The sequence below is a fragment of the Paramisgurnus dabryanus genome, chromosome 4 (assembly GCF_030506205.2).
Source record: "Paramisgurnus dabryanus chromosome 4, PD_genome_1.1, whole genome shotgun sequence".
Taxonomy (NCBI): Eukaryota; Metazoa; Chordata; class Actinopteri; order Cypriniformes; family Cobitidae; genus Paramisgurnus; species Paramisgurnus dabryanus.
The window spans coordinates 47,621,443-47,646,811 of NC_133340.1; the positions used below are offsets into that span (position 1 = coordinate 47,621,443).

The 25,369-nt window shown below is 42.3% G+C and overlaps 1 protein-coding gene across 1 annotated transcript in view; it reads right to left on the reverse strand.

The window, feature by feature from the left end:
• The window catches only part of pspc1 (paraspeckle component 1), an 89,385-nt gene that overhangs the window by 31,816 nt on the left and 32,200 nt on the right, over nt 1-25,369 (reverse strand). The window contains exons 2-4 of the mRNA XM_065254861.2: nt 23,932-24,233; nt 23,561-23,656; nt 23,265-23,461 (exon numbers count right to left, since the gene is read on the reverse strand). Of these exons, the coding sequence (XP_065110933.2) occupies nt 23,265-23,461; nt 23,561-23,656; nt 23,932-24,233 (595 nt within the window). The remainder of the gene's footprint in view (nt 1-23,264; nt 23,462-23,560; nt 23,657-23,931; nt 24,234-25,369) is intronic.

Here is a 25,369-nt window from a genome sequence, read left to right on the forward strand (position 1 = left end):
TTTAAAAGAACATAGCATGGAATTGTCAAAAAAAATCCAGCTTTGTGACTGATACACTTCCTGGCGCCTGGTGGTGGCGCTATACCCGGGAGTCACAAAAGGCACATCGATGCGATCGGAATCTTCAGACGAACAAACACCCTGCATGGCATCACAATAAGATATTTTTTGCCTTAGAAATTAGACACTTCCTGTTTCTCTAAATTCGCCATAAATTCGTCGCCTCGCCATGGCAGAACCGTTCGAGATATCAAAAATCCCTTCGCAATTTAGCAAGTACAATGTCTCGACATCATGATCACCACGTTTGGTGTCAATCCCATGAATCCACTAGGAGGAGTATTTAAAAGTTCAACGAATGCATTTTTTAAACAATCCAAAATAGCCGACTTCCTGTTGGGCGGAGCTTAAATGTTAGAGGGCGAAAGTTGTTCGGGTCGATGAGATCTATATGCGTACCAACTCTCGTACATGTGCGTAAATTTTTGCCCGATCTGTGCATCAATGTTTTTTTTTGCATTACAGGGGGCGCTATAGAGCCCCCGTGCCACGCCCGTGTTCCAGCCTTTGGATTTCTGCGATGACGGACGACTCTGACGTCTGTGCCAATTTTCAAGAGTTTTCGAGTATGTTAAGGCCCCCAAAAAGTCCAAAAGTGTTAAAAAAAAAAAAAAATAAAAAAAAAAAAAAAATAATAATCCGAGCAAAAACAATAGGGCTTCGCACCTACGGTGCAGGCCATTCTGGCCTGCTCCTCGGTGCTCGAGCCCTAAATATAGCTGCAAGCAGCGATGGCGGGCCCTCGCACGTTTGTTTACCGCTACCCGGTGCCTCCGAGAAAACGATGCACGGTGGGCATGTGCATCAAGTGGGTATATATCAGTGTACTATTTCATGTTGCTACTGACCCATTTAGGTACAGTAGGTTAAAGAAACCCCATATTTTAGACAAACGGGGGCGCTAGTCAGTCACTAAATAGACACGCCTTTATCTGACGTTTTTGTCAACACTTAACAGCCGACAAATCAGATGTGTGTGCCAAATTTAAACTTAATCTACGCTGCCAAGAGCCTGAAATATGCCTGAAATAAAAGTAAGTTTGACGCGTTGCCATGGGAACAGCGTTCGATGTGTCAAAAATTCCTTTGCAATTTAACATCTTCAATGTCTCAGCATCATGTTGACAACTTCTGGAGTCAATTGCATGAAAATCCTAGAAGGAGTATTTAAAAGAGCATCGCATGGAACTGTAAGGCTTAAATATGCCTTTAAAATGAAAGTAAAGTTTGACAGGTTGCCATGGGAACAGCGTTCGAGATATCAAAAATCCCTTCGCAATTTATCATCTACAATGTCTCTGCATCATGTTGACCACTTCTTGTGTCAATCGCATGAAAATCCTAGAAGGAGTATTTAAAAGAACATTGCATGGAACTGTCAAAAAAATCCAGCTTTGTGACTGACACACTTCCTGGCGCCTGGTGGTGGCGCTATACCCGGGAGTCACAATAGGCACATCGATGCGATCGGAATCTTCAGACGAACAAACACCCCGCATGGCATCACAATAAGATATTTTTTGCCTTAGATATTAGACACTTCCTGTTTCTCTGATTTCGCCATAAATTTGTCAGCTCGCCTTGGCAGAACCGTTCGAGATATCAAAAATCCCTACGCAATTTATCATCTACTATGTCTCGGCATTATGTTGACCACTTTTGGTGTCAATTGCATGATTATTCTAGAAGGAGTATTTAAAAGAACATCGGCATCAACTGAAAGGCTTAAATATGCCTTTAATATGAAAGTAAAGTTTGACGCATTGCCATGGGAACAGCGTTTGAGATATCAAAAATCCCTTCACAATTCATCATCTACAATGTCTCAGCATTATGTTGACCACTTCTGGAGTCAATCACATTATTTCCTCAGGAGGAGTATTTAAAAGTTTACCACACGCAGATGTAAGGTTTAAATATGCCTTCAAAATGAAAGTAAAGTTTGACAGGTTGCCATGGGAACAGCGTTTGAGATATCAAAAATCCCTTCGCAATTTATTATCTACAATGTCTCAGCATCATGTTGACAACTTCTGGAGTCAATTGCATGAAAATCCTAGAAGGAGTATTTAAAAGAGCATCGCATGGAACTGTAAGGCTTAAATATGCCTTTAAAATGAAAGTAAAGTTTGACAGGTTGCCATGGGAACAGCGTTCGAGATATCAAAAATCCCTTCGCAATTTATCATCTACAATGTCTCTGCATCATGTTGACCACTTCTTTTGTCAATCGCATGAAAATCCTAGAAGGAGTATTTAAAAGAACATTGCATGGAACTGTCAAAAAAATCCAGCTTTGTGACTGACACACTTCCTGGCGCCTGGTGGTGGCGCTATACCCGGGAGTCACAATAGGCACATCGATGCGATCGGAATCTTCAGACGAACAAACACCCCGCATGGCATCACAATAACATATTTTTTGCCTTAGATATTAGACACTTCCTGTTTCTCTGATTTCGCCATAAATTTGTCAGCTCGCCTTGGCAGAACCGTTCGAGATATCAAAAATCCCTTCGCAATTTATCATCTACCATGTCTCGGCATTATGTTGACCACTTTTGGTGTCAATTGCATGATTATTCTAGAAGGAGTATTTAAAAGAACATCGGCATCAACTGAAAGGCTTAAATATGCCTTTAAAATGAAAGTAAAGTTTGACGCATTGCCATGGGAACAGCGTTTGAGATATCAAAAATCCCTTCACAATTCATCATCTACAATGTCTCAGCATTATGTTGACCACTTCTGGAGTCAATCACATTATTTCCTCAGGAGGAGAATTTAAAAGTTTACCACACGCAGATGTAAGGTTTAAATATGCCTTCAAAATGAAAGTAAAGTTTGACAGGTTGCCATGGGAACAGCGTTTGAGATATCAAAAATCCCTTCGCAATTTATCATCTACAATGTCTTGGCATCATGTTGACCAATTCTCGTGTCAATCGCATGAAAATCCTAGGAGGAGTATTTAAAAGAACATCGCATGGAACTGTCAAAAAATCCAGCTTTATGACTGACACACTTCCTGGCGCCTGGTGGTGGCGCTATACCCGGTAGTCACAATAGGCACATCGATGCGATCGGAATCTTCAGACGAACAAACACACCGCGTGTCATCACAATAAGACATTTTTTGCCTTTGATATTAGACACTTCCTGTTTCTCTGATTTCGCCATAAATTTGTCGCCTCGCCACGGCAGCACCGTTTGAGATATCAAAAATCCCTTCGCAATTTAGCAAGTACAATGTCTCGGCATCATGATCACCACGTTTGGTGTCATTTACATGAATCCCCTAGGAGGAGTATTTAAAAGTTCATCGCATGCATTTTTTAAACAATCCAAAATAGCCGACTTCCTGTTGGGCGGAGCTTAAATGTTAGAGGGCGAAAGTTGTTCGGGTCGATGAGATCTATAAGCGTCCCAATTCTCGTACATGTGCATACATGTTTGTCCGATCTGTGCAACAATGTTTGTTTTTGCATTACAGGGGGCGCTACAGAGCCCCCCTGCCACGCCCGAGTTCCAGCCTTTGCCAGGTCCTAATGGCCGACGACTCTGACGTCTGTGCCAAATTCCAAGAGTTTTCGAGTATGTTAAGGCACCCAAAATGCCCCAAAATGTAAAAAAAAAATAAAAAAAGTAAAAAAAAAAAAAAAATAATAATAATAAATCCGAGCAAAAACAATAGGGCTTCGCACCTTTCGGTGCAGGCCATTCTGGCCTGCTCCTCGGTGCTCGAGCCCTAATAAAAAAAAAAAAAAATAATAATAAATTCGAGCAAAAACAATAGGGCTTCGCACCTTTCGGTGCAGGCCATTCTGGCCTGCTCCTCGGTGCTCGGGCCCTAATAATAAAAATAATAATCCGAGCAAAAACAATAGGGCTTCGCACCTACGGTGCAGGCCATTCTGGCCTGCTCCTCGGTGCTCGAGCCCTAATAATCCGAGCAAAAACAATAGGGCTTCGCACCTACGGTGCAGGCCATTCTGGCCTGCTCCTCGGTGCTCGAGCCCTAACAAGCAGCAATGGCGGGCCCTCGCACGTTTTTTTACCGCTACACGGTGCGTCCGAGAAAACGATGCACGGTGGGCAAGGGCATCAAGTGGGTAAATATCAGTGGGCTATTTAATGTTGTTACTGAGCCATTTGGGGACTGTAGGTAAAAGAAACCCCACATTTTAGACAAACAGGGGCGCTAGTGAGCCACTTAAGAGACACGCCTATGTCTGACCTGTTTGTGCACACTTAAAAGCCGACAACTCTGATGTGTGTGCCAACTTTAAGGTTAATCTAAGCATGCCAAAGACTTAAATATGCCTGAAATAAAAGTAAAGTTTGCGGCGTTGCCATGGGAACAGCGTTTGAGATATCAAAAATCCCTTCGCAATTTATCATCTACAATGTCTCGGCATCATGTTGACCACTTCTGGTGTTAATCGCATGAATATCCTAGAAGGAGTATTTAAAGGAACATCGGCGTCAACTGAAAGGCTTAAATATACCTTTAAAATGAAAGTAAACTTTGACGCGTTGCCATGGGAACAGCGTTTGAGATATCAAAAATCCCTTCGCAATTTATCATCTACAATATCTCGGCTTCATGTTGACCACTTTTGGTGTCAATTGCATGATTATTCTAGAAGGAGTATATAAAAGTTCACTGCATGCAACTGTAAGGCTTAAATATGCCTTTAAAATGAAAGTAAAGTTTGACACGTTGCCATGGGAACAGCGTTTGAGATATCAAAAATCCCTTCGCAATTTATCATCTACTATGCCTCAGCATCATGTTGACCACTTTTGGTGTTAATCGCATGAATATTCTAGAAGGAGTATTTAAAGGAACATCGGCATCAACTGAAAGGCTTAAAAATGCCTTTAAAATGAAAGTAAAGTTTGACGCGTTGCCATGGGAACAGCGTTTGAGATATCAAAAATCCCTTCGCAATTTATCATCTACAATCTCTCAGCTTCATGTTGACCACTTTTGGTGTCAATTGCATGATTTTTCTAGAAGGAGTATTTAAAAGAACATAGCATGGAACGTCAAAAAAAATCCAGCTTTGTGACTGACGCACTTCCTGGCGCCTGGTGGTGGCGCTATACCCGGGAGTCACAATAGGCACATCGATGCGATCGGAATCTTCAGACGAACAAACACCCCGCATGGCATCACAATAAGATATTTTTTGCCTTAGATATTAGACACTTCCTGTTTCTCTGAATTCGCCATAAACTCGTCACCTCGCCATGGCAGAACCGTTCGAGATATCAAAAATCCCTTCGCAATTTAGCAAGTACAATGTCTCGGCATCATGATCACTACGTTTGGTGTCAATCCCATGAATCCACTAGGAGGAGTATTTAAAAGTTCAACGCATGCATTTTTTAAACAATCCAAAATAGCCGACTTCCTGTTGGGCGGAGCTTAAATGTTAGAGGGCGAAAGTTGTTCGGGTCGATGAGATCTATATGCGTACCAACTCTCGTACATGTGCGCACATTTTTGCCCGATCTGTGCATCAATGGTTTTTTTTGCATTACAGGGGGCGCTACAGAGCCCCCGTGCCACGCCCGTGTTCCAGCCTTTGGATTTCTGCGATGACGGACGACTCTGACGTCTGTGCCAATTTTCAAGAGTTTTCGAGTATGTTAAGGCCCCCAAAAAGTCCAAAAGTGTTAAAAAAAAAAAAAAAAAAAAAAAAAAACAAGCAGCAATGGCGGGCCCTCGCACGTTTTTTTACCGCTACACGATGCGTCCGAGAAAACAATGCCCGGTGGGCAAGGGCATCAAGTGGGTAAACATCAGTGGGCTATTTAATGTTGTTACTGAGCCATTTGGGGACTGTAGGTAAAAGACAAACCCAACATTTTAGACAAACGGGGGCGCTAGTGAGCCACTAAAGAGACACGCCTTTGTCTGACCTATTTGTCCACTCTGAACAGCCGACAACTCTGATGTGTGTGCCAATGTTTAGGTTAATCTAAGCACGCCAAGAATTCCTAAATATGCCTGAAATAAAAGTAAAGTTTGGGGCGTTGTCATGGGAACAGCGTTCAAGATATAAAAAATCCCTTCACAATTTCTCATCTACAATGTCTCGGCATCATGTTGACCACTTTTGGTGTCAATTGCATGATTATTCTAGAAGGAGTATTTAAAAGAACATCGGCGTCAACTGAAAGGCTTAAATATGCCTTTAAAACGAAAGTAAAGTTTGACGCGTTGCCATCGGAACAGCGTTTGAGATATCAAAAATCCCTTCGCAATTTATCATCTACAATCTCCTGGCTTCATGTTGACCACTTTTGGTGTCAATTGCATGATTTTTCTAGAAGGAGTATTTAAAAGAACATAGCATGGAACTGTCAAAAAAAATCTAGCTTTGTGACTGACGCACTTCCTGGCGCCTGGTGGTGGCGCTATACCCGGGAGTCACAATAGGCACATCGATGCGATCGGAATCTTCAGGCGAACAAACACCCCGCTTGGCATCGCAATAAGAAATGTTTTGCCTTAGATATTAGACACTTCCTGTTTCTCTGATTTCACCATAAATTTGTCGCCTCGCCATGGCAGAACCGTTCGAGATATCAAAAATCCCTTCGCAATTTAGCAAGTCCAATGTCTCGACATCATGTTCACCACGTTTGGTGTCAATCCCATGAATCCACTAGGAGGAGTATTTAAAAGTTCAACGCATTCAGTTTTTTAAACAATCCAAAATAGCCGACTTCCTGTTGGGCGGAGCTAAAAATCTTAGAGTTCGAAAGTTGTTCGGGTCGATGAGATCTATATGCGTACCAACTCCCGTACATGTGCGTACATTTTTGCCCGATCTGTGCATCAATGTTATTTTTTTGCATTACAGGGGGCGCTACAGAGCTCCCTTGCCACGCCCATATTCCAGCCTTTGCATGAGCCTAGTGGCACATGACTTTGACATCTGTGCCAAATTTCCGTTGTTTTCGAGCATGTTAAGGCACCCAAAGTGCACGCCAAGAGCTTAAATATGCCTGAAAATGAAAGTAAAGTTTGACGTGTTGCCATGGGAACAGCGTTCGAGATATCAAAAATCCCTTCGCAATTTATCATCTACAATGTCTCAGCATCGTGTTGACCGCTTTTGGTGTCAATCGCATGAAAATCCTAGGAGGAGTATTTAAAAGTTCACCATATGCAACTGTCAAGAAATCCACCTTTTGTGACTGCCACACTTCCTGGCGCCTGGTGGTGGCGCTATACCCGAGACTCAAAATAGGCACATCGATGCGATCGGAATCCTTGGCCGAACATACACACTGCGTTTCATCCCAATAAGACATTTTTTGCTTTAGATATTAGACACTTCCTGTTTCATTGAATTCGCCATAAATTTGTCGCCTCGTCATGGCAACACCGTTTGAGATATCAAAAATCCCTTCGCAAATTAGCAAGTCCAATGTCTCAGCATCATGTTCACCACGTTTGGTGTCAATCGTATGAATTCCCTAGGAGAAGTATTTAAAAGTTCATGACTGACACACTTCCTGGCGCCTGGTGGTGGCGCTATACCCGGGAGTCACAATAGGCACATCGATGCGATCGGAATCTTCAGACGAACAAACACCCCGCATGGCATCACAATAAGACATTTTTTACCTTAGATATTAAACACTTCCTGTTTCTCTGATTTCGCCACAACTTCGTCGCCTCGCCATGGCAGAACCGTTCGAGATATCAAAAATTCCTTCGCAATTTAGCAAGTACAATGTCTCGACATCATGATCACCACATTTGGGGTCATTCGCATGAATCCCGTAGGAGGAGTATTTAAAAGTTCAACGCATGCATTTTTTAAACAGTCCAAAATAGCCGACTTCCTGTTGGGCGGAGCTTAAATGTTAGAGGGCGAAAGTTGTTCGGGGTCGATGAGATCTATATCCGTACCAACTCTCGTACATGTGCGTAAATTTTTGCCCGATCTGTGCATCAATGGTTTTTTTTGCATTACAGGGGGCGCTATAGAGCCCCCGTGCCACGCCCGTGTTCCAGCCTTTGGATTTCTGCGATGACAGACGACTCTGACATCTGTGCCAAATTTCAAGAGTTTTCGAGTATGTTAAGGCCCCCAAAAAGTCCAAAAGTGTTAAAAAAAATAAAAAATAAAAAATAAATAAAAATAATAATCCGAGCAAAAACAATAGGGCTTCGCACCTACGGTGCAGGCCATTCTGGCCTGCTCCTCGGTGCTCGGGCCCTAATAATAATAAATTCTAACAAAACCAATAGGGCTTCGCACCATTCGGTGCAGGCCATTCTGGCCTGCTCCTCGGTGCTCGAGCCCTAAATATAGCTGCAAGCAGCAATGGCGGGCCCTCGCACGGTTTTTTACCGCTACACGGTGCGTCCGAGAAATCGATGCACGGTGGGCAAGGGCATCAAGTGGGTAAATATCAGTGGGCTATTTAATGTTGATACTGAGCCATTTGGGGACTGTAGGTAGAAGAAACCCCATATTTTAGACAAACGGGGGCGCTAGTGAGCCACTTAAGAGACACGCCTATGTGTGACCTGTTTGTGCACACTTAACAGCCGACAACTCTGATGTGTGTGCCGACTTTTAGGTTAATCTTAGCAGGCCAAGAGCCCTAAATATGCCAGAAATAAATGTAAAGTTTGGGGCGTAGCCATGGGAACAGCTTTCGAGATATCAAAAATCCCTTCGCAATTTATCATTTACAATGTCTCGGCATCATGTTGACCACTTTTGGTGTCAATCTCATGAATATTCTAGAAGGAGTATTTAAAAGAACATCGGCGTCAACTGAAAGGCTTAAATATGCCTTTAACTCTTTCACCGCCAGCGTTTTTAAAAAAAGTTGCCAGCCAGCGCCAGCATTTTTTCATGATTTTCACCAAAGTTTAATGCCTTCCAGAAAATGTTCTTCTTTAAATATATAAACATACAATATACCAAATGAAAGAACAGACCCTCTGCTTTCAAACAAAAAAAACCGTTTCATCCTACCTTTAGTGGTTCTTTTGCAATCAGCTTTTGAATATGGGTAGGTTTTTGCAAAAACACCATATTTTGAGCAAAAAGCAGAGATAATTCCATTTTTATGACGGACTTTTCATAGAGATCCCATTCAGAGCGATCTTTAAAACAGACACGGACATGCAGCAGCTTGGCATAGGGAAATACTTCCGGTTTTAAAAAGTTGCGGAAGGGCGCCACCTGGTGGATAATAGCGGTATTGCGGAAAGACGGAATATCTCGTCATTGGCGGGGAAGCGTTTTCTCTTAATTGACGAGAAATCTCGTCAATGGCGGGGAAAGAGTTAAAATGAAAGTAAAATCTGACGCGTTGCCATGGGAACAGCGTTTGAGATATCAAAAATCCCTTCGCAATTTATCATCTTCAATGTCTCAGCATCATGTTGACAACTTCTGGTGTGAATCACATTATTTCCTCAGGAGGAGTATTTAAAAGTTTACCGCATGCAGATGTAAGGTTTAAATATGCCTTAAAAATGAAAGTAAATTTTGACAGGTTGCCATGGGAACAGCGTTCGAGATATCAAAAATCCCTTCGCAATTTATCATCTACAATGTCTTAGCATCATGTTGACAACTTCTGGTGTGAATCGCATTATTTCCCTAGAAGGAGTATTTAAAAGAACATTGCATGCAACTGTCAGGCTAAAATAAGCCTTTAAAATGAAAGTAAAAAGTTTGACGCGTTGCCATGGGAACAGCGTTTGACATATCAAAAATCCCTTCGCAATTTATCATCTACAATGTCTCGGCATCATGTAGACCACTTCTGGAGTCAATCGCATGAATATTCTAGAAGGAGTATTTAAAAGAACATCGGCGTCAACTAAAAGGCTTAAATATGCCTTTAAAAGGAAAGTAAAGTTTGACGCGTTGCCATGGGAACAGCGTTTGAGATATCAAAAATCCCTTCGCAATTTATCATCTACAATGTCTCGGCATCATGTAGACCACTTCTGGAGTCAATCGCATGAATATTCTAGAAGGAGTATTGAAAAGAACATAGCATGGAACTGTCAAAAAATATCCAGCTTTGTGACTGACGCACTTCCTGGCGCCTGGTGGTGGCGCTATACCCGGGAGTCACAATAGGCACATCGATGCGATCGGAATCTTCAGACGAACAAACACCCCGCGTGTCATCACAATAAGATATTTTTTGCCTTAGATATTAGACACTTCCTGTTTCTCTGAATTCGCCATAAATTCGTCGCCTCGCCATGGCAGAACCGTTCGAGATATCAAAAATCCCTTTGCAATTTAGCAAGTACAATGTCTCGGCATCATGATCACCACGTTTGGTGTCAATCCCATGAATCCACTAGGAGGAGTATTTAAAAGTTCAACGCATGCATTTTTTAAACAATCCAAAATAGCCGACTTCCTGTTGGGCGGAGCTTAAATGTTAGAGGGCGAAAGTTGTTCGGGTCGATGAGATCTATATGCGTACCAACTTTCGTACATGTGCGCACATTTTTGCCTGATCTGTGCATCAATGTTTTTTTTTGCATTACAGGGGGCGCTATAGAGCCCCCGTGCCACGCCCGTTGTCCAGCCTTTGGATTTCTGTGATGACGGAAGACTCTGACGTCTGTGCCAAATTACAAGAGTTTTCGAGTATGTTAAGGCACCCAAAAAGTCCAAAAGTGTTTAAAAAAATAAATAAAAAATAATAATAATAATAAAAATAATAATCCGAGCAAAAACAATAGGGCTTCGCACCTTTCGGTGCAGGCCATTCTGGCCTGCTCCTCGGTGCTCGGGCCCTAATAATAAATTCTAACAAAACCAATAGGGCCTCGCACCTTTCGGTGCAGGCCATTCTGGCCTGCTCCTCGGTGCTCGAGCCCTAATAATAATAAAAATAATAAATCCGAGCAAAAACAATAGGGCTTCGCACCTACGGTGCAGGCCATTCTGGCCTGCTCCTCGGTGCTCGAGCCCTAAATATAGCTGCAAGCAGCGATGGCGGGCCCTCGCACGTTTTTTTACCGCTACACGGTGCGTCCGAGAAAACGATGCACGGTGGGCAAGGGCATCTAGTGGGTAAATATCAGTTGGCTATTTAATGTTGTTACTGAGCCATTTGGGGACTGTAGCTAAAAGAAACCCCACATTTTAGACAACGGGGCGCTAGTGAGCCACTTAAGAGACACGCCTATATCTGACCTTTTAGTGCACACTTAACAGCCGACAAATCTGATGTGTGTGACAAATTTGAAGTCAATCTAAGCACACCAAGAGCCTTAAATATGCCTGAAATAAAAGAAAAGTTTGACGCGTTGCCATGGGAACAGCGTTTGAGATGTCCAAAATTCCTTCGCAATTTAGCGTCTACAATGTCTCAACATCATGTTGACCACTTCTGGTGTTAATCACATTATTTCCCTAGAAGGAGTATTTAAAAGAACATCGCATGCAACTGTCAGGCTAAAATAAGCCTTTAAAATGAAAGTAAAAAGTTTGAGGCGTTGCCATGGCAACAGCGTTCGAGATATCAAAAATCCCTTCGCAATTTATCATCTACAATGTCTCAGCATCCTGTTGACCACTTTTGGTGTCAACCGCATGAATATCCTAGAAGGAGTATTTAAAAGAACATCGGATGGAACTGTCAAAAAAATCCACCTTTGTGACTGACAGACTTCCTGGCGCCTGGTGGTGGCGCTATACCCGAGACTCACAATAGGCACATCGTTGCGATCAGAATCTTCAGGCGAACAAACACCCCGCTTGGCATCACAATAATAATTTTTTTGCCTTAGATATTAGACACTTCCTGTTTCTCTGAATTCGCCACAACTTTGTCGACTCGCCACGGCAGCACCGTTGGAGATATCAAAAATCCCTTGGCAATTTAGCAAGTACAATGTCTCGACATCACGTTCACCACGTTTGGTGTCAATCCCATGAATCCTCTAGGAGGAGTATTTAAAAGTTCACCACATGCATTTTTGAAACAATACAAAATATCCGACTTCCTGTTGGGCGGAGCTAAAATGTTTGAGTGCGAAAGTTGTTTGGGTCGATGAGATCTATATGCGTACCAACTCTTGTACATGTGCGTACATGTTTGCTCGATCTGTGCCCCAATGTTTGTTTTTGCATTACAGGGGGTGCTACAGAGCTCCCTTGCCACGCCCATATTCCAGCCTTTGCCCGGTCCTAATGGCCGACGACTTTGAGGTCTGTGCCAAGTTCCCGGAGTTTTCGAGCATGTTAAGGCACCCAAAGTGCATGCCAAGTGCTTAAATATGCCTGAGAATGAAAGTAAAGTTTGACGTGTTGCCATGGGAGCAGCATTCGAGATATCAAAAATCCCTTCACAATTTATCATCTACAATGCCTCAGCATCATGTTGACCACTTTTTGTGTCAATCGCATGAACATCCTAGGAGGAGTATTTAAAAGAAAAAGGCATGGAACTGTCAAGAAATCTACCTTTTGTGACTGCCACATTTCCAGGTGCCTGTTGGGGGCGCTATACCCGAGACTCACAATAGGCACATCGATGCGATCGGAATGCTTGGCCAAACATACACAATGCGTTTCATCCCAATAAGACATTTTTTGCTTTAGATATTAGACACTTCCTGTTTCTCAGAATTCGCCATTAATTTGTCACCTCGCCATGGCAACACCGTTCGAGATATCAAAAATCCCTTCGCAATTTAGCAAGTCCAATGTCTCAGCATCATGTTCACCACGATTAGTGTCAATCGTATGAATTCCCTAGGAGAAGTATTTAAAAGTTCATGACTGACACACTTCCTGGCGCCTGGTGGTGGTGCTATACCCGGGAGTCACAATAGGCACATCGATGCGATCGGAATCTTCAGAAGAACAAACACACCGCATGGCATCACAATAAGACTTTTTTTGCCTTGGATATTAGACACTTCCTGTTTTTCTGAATTCGCCATGACTTTGTCGCCTCGCCATGGCAGAACCGTTCGAGATATCAAAAATCCCTTCGCAATTTAGCAAGTCCAATGTCTCGACATCATGATCACCACGTTTGGTGTCAATCCCATGAATCCCCTAGAAGGAGTATTTAAAAGTTCACTGCATGCATTTTTTAAACAATCCAAAATGGCTGACTTCCTGTTGGGTGGAGCTAAAATGTTAGAGGGCGAAAGTTGTTCGGGTCGATGAGATCTATATGCATACCAACTCTCCTACATGTGCGTACATGTTTGCACGATCTGTGCACCAATGTTTTTTCTTGCATTACAGGGGGCGCTACAGAGCCCCCGTGCCACGCCCGTGTTCCAGCCTTTGTCTGTTCGCAATGACGGACGACTCTGATGGCTGTGCCAAATTTCAAGAGTTTTCGAGTATGTTAAGGCACCCAAAATGCCCAAAAGTGTTAAAAAAAATAATAATAAAAAATAAAATATAGCTGCAAGCAGCAATGGCGGGCCCTCGCACGTTTTTTTTACCGCTACACGGTGCGTCCGAGAAAACGATGCACGGTGGGCAAGGGCATCAAGTGGGTAAATATCAGTGGGCTATTTAATGTTATCACTGAGCCATTTGGGCACTGTAGCCAAAAGAAACCCCACATTTTAGACAAACGGGGGCACTAGTGAGCCACTTAAGAGACAAGCCTATGTCTGCCATTTTTGTGCACACTTAACAGCCGACAACTCTGATGTGTGTGCCAACTTTAAGGTTAATCTAATTACGTCAAGAGCCTTAAATATGCTTGAAATAAAAGTAAAGTTTGCAGCGTTGCCATGGGAACAGCGTTCGAGATATAAAAAATCCCTTCGCAATTTATCATCTACAATGTCTTGGCATCATGTTGACCACTTTTGGTGTCAATCGCATGAAAATCCTAGGAGGAGTATTTAAAAGAACATCGCATGGAACTGGCAAAAAAAATCCACCTTTGTGACTGACAAACTTCCTGGCGCCTCGTGGTGGCGCTATACCCGAGACTCACAATAGGCACATCGATGCGATCGGAATCTTCAGGCGAACAAACACCCCGCTTGGCATCACAATAAGAAATTTTTTGCCTTAGATATTAGACACTTCCTGTTTCTCTGATTTCGCCATAAATTTGTCGCCTCGCCATGGCAGAACCGTTAGAGATATCAAAAATCCCTTCGCCATTTTAGCAAGTCCAATGTCTCGACATCATGTTCACCACGTTTGGTGTCAATCCCATGAATCCACTAGGAGGAGTATTTAAAAGTTCAACGCATTAATTTTTTAAACAATCCAAAATAGCCGACTTCCTGTTGGGCGGAGCTTAAATCTTAGAGTGCGAAAGTTGTTCGGGTCGATGAGATTTATTTGCGTACCAACTCCCGTACATGTGTGTACATTTTTGCCCGATCTGTGCATCAATGTTATTTTTTGCATTACAGGGGGCGCTACAGAGCTCCCTTGCCACGCCCATATTCCAGCCTTTGCATGAGCCTAGTGGCACGTGACTTTGACATCTGTGCCAAATTTCCGTTGTTTTCGAGCATGTTAAGGCACCCAAAGTGCACGCCAAGAGCTTAAATATGTCTGAAAATGAAAGTAAAGTTTGACGTGTTGCCATGGGAACAGCGTTCGAGATATCAAAAATCCCTTCGCAATTTATCATCTACAATGTCTCAGCATCGTTTTGACCGCTTTTGGTGTCAATCGCATGAAAATCCTAGGAGGAGTATTTAAAAGTTCACCTTATGCAACTGTCAAGAAATCCACCTTTTGTGACTGCCACACTTCCTGGTGCCTGTTGGTGGCGCTATACCCGAGACTCAAAATAGGCACATCGATGCGATCGGAATCCTTGGCCGAACATACACACTGCGTTTCATCCCAATAAGACATTTTTTGCTTTAGATATTAGACACTTCCTGTTTCATTCAATTCGCCATAAATTTGTCGCCTCGCCATGGCAACACCGTTTGAGATATCAAAAATCCCTTCGCAATTTAGCAAGTCCAATGGGTCAGCATCATGTTCACTACGTTTGGTGTCAATCGTATGAATTCCCTAGGAGAAGTATTTAAAAGTTCATGACTGACATACTTCCTGGCGCCTGGTGGTGGCGCTATACCCGGGAGTCACAATAGGCACATCGATGCGATCGGAATCTTCAGACGAACAAACACCCCGCATAGCATCACAATAAGACATTTTTTACCTTAGATATTAAACACTTCCTGTTTCTCTGATTTCGCCACAACTTTGTCGCCTCGCCATGGCAGAACCGTTCGAGATATCAAAAATCCCTTCGCAATTTAGCAAGTACAATGTCTCGACATCATGATCACCACATTTGGTGTCATTCGCACGAATCCCCTAGGAGGAGTATTTAAAAGTTCAATGCATGCATTTTTTAAACAGTCCAAAATAGCCGACTTCCTGTTGGGCGGAGCTTAAATGTTAGAGGGCGAAAGTTGTTCGGGTCGATGAGATCTATAAGCGTACCAATTCTCGTACATGTGCGTACATTTTTGCCCGATCTGTGCATCAATGTTTTTTTTTGCATTACAGGGGGCGCTACAGAGCCCCCTTGCCACGCCCGAGTTCCAGCCTTTGGATTTCTGCGATGACGGACGACTCTGACGTCTGTGCCAAATTTCAAGAGTTTTCGAGTATGTTAAGGCCCCCAAAAAGTCCAAAAGTGTTAAAAAAAATAAAAAATATAGCTGCAAGCAGCAATGGCGGGCCCTCGCACGTTTTTTTTACCGCTACACGATGCGTCCGAGAAAACGATGCACAGTGGGCAAGGACATCAAGTGGGTAAACATCAGTGGGCTATTTAATGTTGTTACTGAGCCATTTGGGGACTGTAGGTAAAAGAAAAACCCCACATTTTAGACAAACGGGGGCGCTAGTGAGCCACTAAAGAGACACGCCTTTGTCTGACCTATTTGTCCACTCTGAACAGCCGACAACTCTGATGTGTGTGCCAACGTTTAGGTTAATCTAAGCAAGCCAAGAGTCCTAAATATGCCTGGAATAAAAGTAAAGTTTGACACGTTGCCATGGGAACAGCGTTTGAGATATCAAAAATCCCTTCACAATTCATCATCTACAATGTCTCAGCATTATGTTGACCACTTCTGGAGTCAATCACATAATTTCCTCAGGAGGAGTATTTAAAAGTTTACCACACGCAGATGTAAGGTTTAAATATGCCTAAAAAATGAAAGTAAAGTTTGACAGGTTGCCATGGGAACAGCGTTTGAGATATCAAAAATCCCTTCGCAATTTATCACCTACAATGTCTTGGCATCATGTTGACCAATTCTCGTGTCAATCGCATGAAAATCCTAGGTGGAGTATTTAAAAGAACATCGCATGGAACTGTCAAAAAAATCCAGCTTTGTGACTGACACACTTTCTGGCGCCTGGTGGTGGCGCTATACCCGGGAGTCACAATAGGCACATCGATGCGATCGGAATCTTCAGGCGAACAAACACCCCGCTTGGCATCGCAATAAGAAATGTTTTGCCTTAGATATTAGACACTTCCTGTTTCTCTGATTTCGCCATAAATTTGTCGCCTCGCCATGGCAGAACCGTTCGAGATATCAAAAATCCCTTCGCAATTTAGCAAGTCCAATGTCTCGACATCATGTTCACCACGTTTGGTGTCAATCCCATGAATCCACTAGGAGGAGTATTTAAAAGTTCAACGCATTCATTTTTTAAACAATCCAAAATAGCCGACTTCCTGTTGGGCGGAGCTTAAATCTTAGAGTGCGAAAGTTGTTCGGGTCGATGAGATCTATATGCGTACCAACTCCCGTACATGTGCGTACATTTTTGCCCGATCTGTGCATCAATGTTATTTTTTTGCATTACAGGGGGCGCTACAGAGCTCCCTTGCCATGCCCATATTCCAGCCTTTGCATGAGCCTAGTGGCACGTGACTTTGACATCTGTGCCAAATTTCCGTTGTTTTCGAGCATGTTAAGGCACCCAAAGTGCACGCCAAGAGCTTAAATATGCCTGAAAATGAAAGTAAAGTTTGACGTGTTGCCATGGGAACAGCGTTCGAGATATCAAAAATCCCTTCGCAATTTATCATCTACAATGTCTCAGCATCGTGTTGACCGCTTTTGGTGTCAATCGCATGAAAATCCTAGGAGGAGTATTCAAAAGTTCACCATATGCAACTGTCAAGAAATCCACCTTTTGTGACTGCCACACTTCCTGGTGCCTGTTGGTGGCGCTATACCCGAGACTCAAAATAGGCACATTGATGCGATCGGAATCCTTGGCCGAACATACACACTGCGTTTCATCCCAATAAGACATTTTTTGCTTTAGATATTAGACACTTCCTGTTTCATTGAATTCGCCATAAATTTGTCGCCTCGCCATGGCAACACCGTTTGAGATATCAAAAATCCCTTCGCAATTTAGCAAGTCCAATGTCTCAGCATCATGTTCACCACGTTTGGTGTCAATCGTATGAATTCCCTAGGAGAAGTATTTAAAAGTTCATGACTGACACACTTCCTGGCGCCTGGTGGTGGCGCTATACCCGGGAGTCACAATAGGCACATCGATGCGTTCGGAATCTTCAGACGAACAAACACCCTGCATGGCATCACAATAAGATATTTTTTGCCTTAGAAATTAGACACTTCCTGTTTCTCTAAATTAGCCATAAATTCGTCGCCTCGCCATGGCAGAACCGTTCGAGATATCAAAAATCCCTTCGCAATTTAGCAAGTACAATGTCTCGACATCATGATCACCACGTTTGGTGTCAATCCCATGAATCCACTAGGAGGAGTATTTAAAAGTTCAACGAATGCATTTTTTAAACAATCCAAAATAGCTGACTTCCTGTTGGGCGGAGCTTAAATGTTAGAGGGCGAAAGTTGTTCGGGTCGATGAGATCTATATGCGTACCAACTCTCGTACATGTGCGTAAATTTTTGCCCGATCTGTGCATCAATGTTTTTTTTTGCATTACAGGGGGCGCTATAGAGCCCCCGTGCCACGCCCGTGTTCCAGGCTTTGGATTTCTGCGATGACGGACGACTCTGACGTCTGTGCCAAATTTCAAGAGTTTTCGAGTATGTTAAGGCCCCCAAAAAGTCCAAAAGTGTTAAAAAAAAAAAAAAAAAAAAAAAAAAAAAATAATAATCCGAGCAAAAACAATAGGGCTTCGCACCTACGGTGCAGGCCATTCTGGCCTGCTCCTCGGTGCTCGAGCCCTAATAAAAAAAATAAAAAATAAAAAAATAATAAATTCTAACAAAACCAATAGGGCTTCGCACCTTTCGGTGCAGGCCATTCTGGCCTGCTCCTCGGTGCTCGAGCCCTAATTTAAAAAATAATAAATCCGAGCAAAAACAATAGGGCTTCGCACCATTCGGTGCAGGCCATTCTGGCCTGCTCCTCGGTGCTCGGGCCCTAATAATCCGAGCAAAAACAATAGGGCTTCGCACCATTCGGTGCAGGCCATTCTGGCCTGCTCCTCGGTGCTCGGGCCCTAATAAATCCGAGCAAAAACAATAGGGCTTCGCACCTTTCGGTGCAGGCCATTCTGGCCTGCTCCTCGGTGCTCGGGCCCTAATAATAATCCGAGCAAAAACAATAGGGCTTCGCACCTACGGTGCAGGCCATTCTGGCCTGCTCCTCGGTGCTCGGGCCCTAATAATAATCCGAAGGAAAACAATAGGGCTTCGCACCTACGGTGCAGGCCATTCTGGCCTGCTCCTCGGTGCTCGGGCCCTAAAAATAATCCGAGCAAAAACAATAGGGTAGGTAAAAGAAACCCCACATTTTAGACAAACGGGGGCACTAGTGAGATACTTAAGAGACACACCTATTTCTGACCTTTTTGTGCACACTTAACAGCCGACAACTCTGATGTGTGTGCCAACTTTTAGGTTAATCTAAGCACGTCAAGAGCCTTAAATATGCCAGAAATAAAAGTAAAGTTTGCGGCGTTGCCATGGGAACAGCGTTCGAGATATCAAAAATCCCTTCGCAATTTATCATCTACAATGTCTCGGCATCATGTTGACCACTTCTGGTATTAACCGCATGAATATCCTAAAAGGAGTATTTAAAGGAACATCGGCGTCAACTGAAAGGCTTAAATATGCCTTAAAACTGAAAGTAAAGTTTGACAGGTTGCCATGGGAACAACGTTTGAGATATCAAAAATCCCTTCGCAATTTAACATCTACAATGTCTCAGCATCATGTTGACAACTTCCGGAGTCAATCGCATGAAAATCCTAGAAGGAGTATTTAAAAGAGCATCGCATGGAACTGTAAGGCTTAAATATGCCTTTAAAATGAAAGTAAAGTTTGACGCGTTGCCATGGCAACAGCGTTCAAGATATCAAAAACCCCTTCCCAATATTTCATCTACAATGTCTCGGCATCATGTTGACCACTTTTGGTGTCAATCGCATGAAAATCCTAGAAGGAGTATTTAAAAGAACATTGCATGGAACTGTAAGGTCTAAATATGCCTTTACAATGAAAGTAAAGTTTGACAGGTTGCCATGGGAACACCGTTTGAGATATCATAAATCCCTTCGTAATTTATCATCTACAATGCCTCGGCATCATGTTGACCACTTCTCGTGTCAATCGCATGAATATCCTAGAAGGAGTATCCTAGAGAGCGAAAGTTGTTCGGGTTGATGAGATCTATAAGCGTACCAATTCTCGTACATGTGCGTACATTTTTGCCCGATCTGTGCATCAATGTTTTTTTTTGCATTACAGGGGGCGCTACAGAGCCCCTGTGCCACGCCCGTTGTCCAGCCTTTGGTTTTCTGCGATGACTGAAGACTCTGACGTCTGTGCCAAATTTCAAGAATTTTCGAGTATCTTAAGGCAGCCAAAAAGTCCAAAAGTGTTAAAAAAAAAAAAAAATAATAATAATAATAAATTCGAGCAAAACCAATAGGGCTTCGCACCTTTCGGTGCAGGCCATTCTGGCCTGCTCCTTGGTGCTTGGGCCCTAATAATAATAAAAAAATTAATAATCCGAGCAAAAACAATAGGGCTTCGCACCTTTCGGTGCAAGCCATTCTGGCCTGCTCCTCGGTGCTCGGGCCCTAATAATAATAAATTTGAGCAAAAACAATAGGGCTACGCACCTACGGTGCAGGCCATTCTGGCCTGCTTCTCGGTGCTCGGGTCCTAACAATAATCCGAGCAAAAACAATAGGGCTTCGCATCTTTCGGTGCAGGCCATTCTGGCCTGCTCCTCAGTGCTCGGGCCCTAATAAATCCGAGCAAAAACAGTAGGGCTTTGCACCTTTCGGTGCAGGCCATTCTGGCCTGCTCCTCGGTGCTCGGGCCCTTATTACAGAATTATTTTCAGAAAAAATATAATTGAAGTGTAATTAAATTGTTTAGTTGGTCTCAAGTCCCATTGAATAACATGGGGGAGGTGGGGTTTATGACCTATACTAGGACCAGTCACTGGGGGGCAATTGAGACGTTTTGGCTTCACTTTACAGGGTCTGTGCGGCACGCTTGGGTAAGAGTATAAACTCCACCTTTACACTGCCATCCAACAGACAAAGATGGAAGTTGTGTTTGACCGCATGCTGCGCAGACCAATCAGCATATAACAAAGTAAAGCGTGAGAGATAGTTATGCTTATTATTAGGCTTTTAAATGGCTCTTCTGGAACTTTGATGTATTTGAGCCATAGACTGTAAAAACAGACGTAGTGTCTTGTAACATCACTCATAGGTTTGTGAAGAGCTTTTTTGAAGCCAACAGTAAGTGGGTTGCCTGCTGTCGCTATCTTGGCCATGCGCAGCACTCGTGGATAACCGGAAATGGTTAAAGAAGCGGGACCTGGGTGAAACTGAGTTGGCTGGTTGCTGCCCCGCCTAGCTTGACTCTGGTGACAGCAGTAACAGTTCACCCGTCACTCAAGCGGCCACGCCCTTAATTATGAGAGATCAAAAGGTTGTCCCTCGATTTGAGGACAATGTTTTTTCATAGGAAATGACTTCTAACACGAACCTTCAGAGCAATCTTTAGGCTTTCATTAATAAAACTTTATTTTTTCATTTTGCAAATGTGCCCTGCGGTGGTGTGCACGTCACAAATTATTAAAAAGATAAAGTACAATCTCGCCCAGTAAGATGTCTTCAGGTTTGTGTTAACGCAAACAGCCAGCAGATGTGGAGTTAATGCGCTATTTGCAAGGGAACAGGGCAGGAAATTGATATCAGTGATGACTTGCTGGCTTGGGGCGGAACAATAAAGTAAGATATTGGCCGTTTCTCAATCCGAAGGCTGTAGCCTCTGGAGGTCACATTTGCAAGCTGCATACGTCATCAAGACTGTCTTGCTTCATAACATTAACAATTATAAAGTTGACTATTATTCTTTGTTAATCATACATTGTTGTAATATGCTTATGACTTGCAAATGTCTGAAAATAATAAACCAGGCTTGATGACATATACAGCCTGCATATGCGACCCCCGGAGGCTGCAGCCTTTGGATTGAGAAACGGCCGTTCTCTCTTGGTCACTCAAAGTTGCGAAAAAGTATCAATCTGCGCTACCAGTAGAGCTGAAGATCTTTGCCCGAACCCGACGGGATCCGTCGGGACCCGACGGGCTCGGGCGGGTTCGGGCTTCATTTCTAACATTTTACACGGGCTCGGGGCGGACTCGGGCTTCCGCTCCGGCTTTGTGAGGTAAATGAGCGGTCAAGTTCAAATCAGTAGCGCAGGATCGCGCTGAATTCATTTACAGTGGATTTAATGATTTTCCTCATCAAAAACATGTAGCCTAATCTTGGTGAGTAGGTTTTTCAATGTATAACTAAATATTAATCGAGTCTTACATAATTTAGACAGAGGATATAGACTAATGTTGGCAGTAATGGAGAGAAGTGCCGACGCAAATCCCGCGGAGCCTGCCTCTTAATTTCGTTATTGCCAAATACCCATCTTAATTCAGAATGTATTATCTTAATTTAATTCGTTAAGAAATAATAATTTTATTGGCATATTTATAGTGTATTGCATAAGCCTATTTAGAATGAGATGTTACAATGTTACATATTACTTATTTCTTTGTTTCAACTTCCAAGTGGCGTGTAGATTATTAGTCATGAATAAATAATGTTAAAACCTGTGTAAATTTCTCATTCTTGACAAAAGCTGTGTGTGTGCGCACATTTAAATAATGTCGGGCTGTAAACAGGTTCGGGCTTTTAAAAAGCTGTCAATCTAAATGTACGTTCGGGTTCGGGCTGCATTCTGTCGGGCTCCGGACATTTCGGGCCCGATTACAGCTCTAGCTACCAGTACACCATCAGAACGCGTTTTCAGCCCGGCTGGAAACATTATAACCCCAAAAAGGTTTCTCACTTCTTGTTTCATGAGTGAAAGTGCTACAATAAACACGCAGATATGCGCCGATCACCTGGGTGCTCCGGGGCTTGGCTCAAGCAGCCACCGAAATGGCCAAGCACATACGCAGTTACTTCACATTTACTTCAAATGTCGCATCTAAAACCATGCAGAAAACGTGACCGTGCTGCTTTCCTCCTCTTCAAAGCGCGTGGGTGCTTCAGAGCTTCTTTCGTTGCTAAGTAACCTAAGCATTGCTTGACGCAGTGTCGAGCACCCACCGGTGGAGAAAGAATTTGGCGCCTATTAACACGCACATTTGCCATCCTTATCAATCTAAAATCATTATGAGTCGAAGTCGTTTATAACCAGCATTTAAAAAGCAACACTCGTTAAACAAAATCATTTAAAATATTCTTTATCATCATATACCTGAAACAATTTGAAGAACAGCAATATAAATATTCCTGCAGACATTTCCTGGAATAGCATTTGTAATGCTGCTACTTCTGTGGCACAAAAGGAGTTTCTGCAGGGAGAGCGCCCCCCTGGCTTTGGGATGTGCCAGGATTTCACCATAATTCATTAAAATTCATTCATTGAGAAAACGCGCATTTGCATGATTAATCGTTACAGCCCTACTGGCCACAGTTTTATTTTTATGTTAAATAGAAAAATCATAATTTTCATAAAAATTTCTATTTTAGCTGTTCGAAAATGAAAAACTAAAGTGAACCAACACAATGTTATATTTTGCATAGAACATTAAAAAAGTTGGAAATAAGCTTACAATTATTTTCAAAAACTTGTCAATAGGGTTGTGTAAATGCATGCTACCTTGTCTCATCATCATAAGCTGATGCTCATGTTTGACAGCCTCCATTTCAGCCTCCAGTTTCTTCTTGGCCTCTAGGATGTTTCGCTCTACCAGTTCCTTCTGCTGTTTCTCAATCTCATCCAGAGCCTTCCAGCGTGTTGAGTACTCAAACTCAAAGGTGCCTGGCTCTGCAAAGTGTGGTGGGTGCTCCCTTTCCCTATATTACACATAGAGATTGTTAATTTGGTTAATCCACTGAGATCCTTTACTTTCAATATGGAACACACATAAAAAATTAAATAGATTAATAACACACTTGTGATATTGTGCTGATTTCTGCAATAGCTTTTCTGGAAGCCCATCCTCATCATCAAACTGTTCTTTTGGCTCAAGAATGACTGGACGAGGAGACCTAATAAAAAAAGTTTTAATTTCCACATTGTAACATGTAATGAGTGTCTGGTGACAAAGTGCCAAGTTAAATAAAACGTAAAATTTTTTGAGACCATTTAAAGAAAAATGTTTTGGCATTCTGCACTATTCATTAAAAAAAACATTACTAAGTTCTTTAGAACATGATTACATTACATTTAAAAGTACCATTGATACACTGCAGAAGTTATGATACTTCTTTATACCAAAATATTTTTTATGTTACAACTTTATTCTTGAAATTGTATTTATTACGTTGTAAGCAGAAGGGCTCCATCTGCACAGTGATCCAAAGCTTTCCGGGCAGCAGACTTATTGGCAAATTCCACAATACCCGTGCCTGTGGGTTGGCCGTGGTCATCAACAATAACAACTGTGCGATCTACTGGACCAAACTGAGAGAAGGCTTGTTCCAGCAACTCATTAGACACCACTGGAGAAAGGTTTCGTACTGTAAGTGTAGCTCCATGAGTTGCAAAACGGATATGAATATTCCTGTTCTTTAGTACTGTGCCATCCAACTCAGCCTTAGCAATTTCTGCTAGTGTCCTTGTCTCCTAAACAATCAAAGAGGTGAAAATTAAAAAACAACAACATAGTACTTGTTACCACAAATATATGAATATAAAGTTGTCAATTTATAGACAGTCTTCTTCTGATCTCATTCTGATATCCTTAGCTTTTCACAGTAATTCTGGTAAATTACCATAAAATCACCAGAATGACTTTCCCAGCTAACAAACTTTAGTTTATAAAACCTTCTTCAAACATTAATTTTTTGTTTCCCAAACATTATTTTTCCAGGTTTGTTTTTGGTTATAATAATAATTAATAATAATAATAATTCCTTACATTTATATAGCGCTTTTCTCAGTACTCAAAGCGCTTTACATATGAACGGGGGAATCTCCTCAACCACCACCAATGTGCAGCATCCACCTGGATGATGAGACGGCAGCCATATTGTGCCAGAACGCCCACCACACACCAGTTTATTAGTGGAGAGGTTAGCCAGCAAAGTTTTCTTTATGAAAAAAGAACGTTATTTTTAACTTAGTATGTTCTCCTAACTTTAGGTGAAAAACATTGATTTACTTTAGGGTACTAGATCTTACCACAGCAGTTAGCCACCTCTCCATTATTACAACATTCAAAAGCTTCCAACATCATATTCTCTTCATATATATGTGTCAAATCGATCGGAAATAACTTAAATATATATATTTGAATTATGAATTTCTGCCTGGCAACCAAAATGTATCTACGCCCTGCCCGTCGGGCTATCTTAGGGAAGAAAAATATTTGAATGTTTTAGCTTTCTGTTAGATTAAGTTAGGTAATTATATTGTGTGTAATCCGGCATTGTCTTGTCAGTCATTACTATCCTCACATAATAAATGAAACTGTCAGGAAATGAAGAAAAATCATAATTAAACCCATTATTCCTTTGGTGTAAACGTCTTAATTAACTTAAATATGTGAGAAGGAAAATTTATTTGAGTGATTTCTGATCGATTTGACACGTCAATATGAGGAGAATATTAGAAGCTTTTGATCATTATAAAAACGGTCAGGCGATTAAACAGAAGTGGTAAGATTTGTTAACTCCCTGGGGTCCAAAAACGCGGCCCTTTGGCGTGTTTTCTCCTTATCATAGCAGAATCAACATAAAGTCGCCATGAAACGGAAGTAG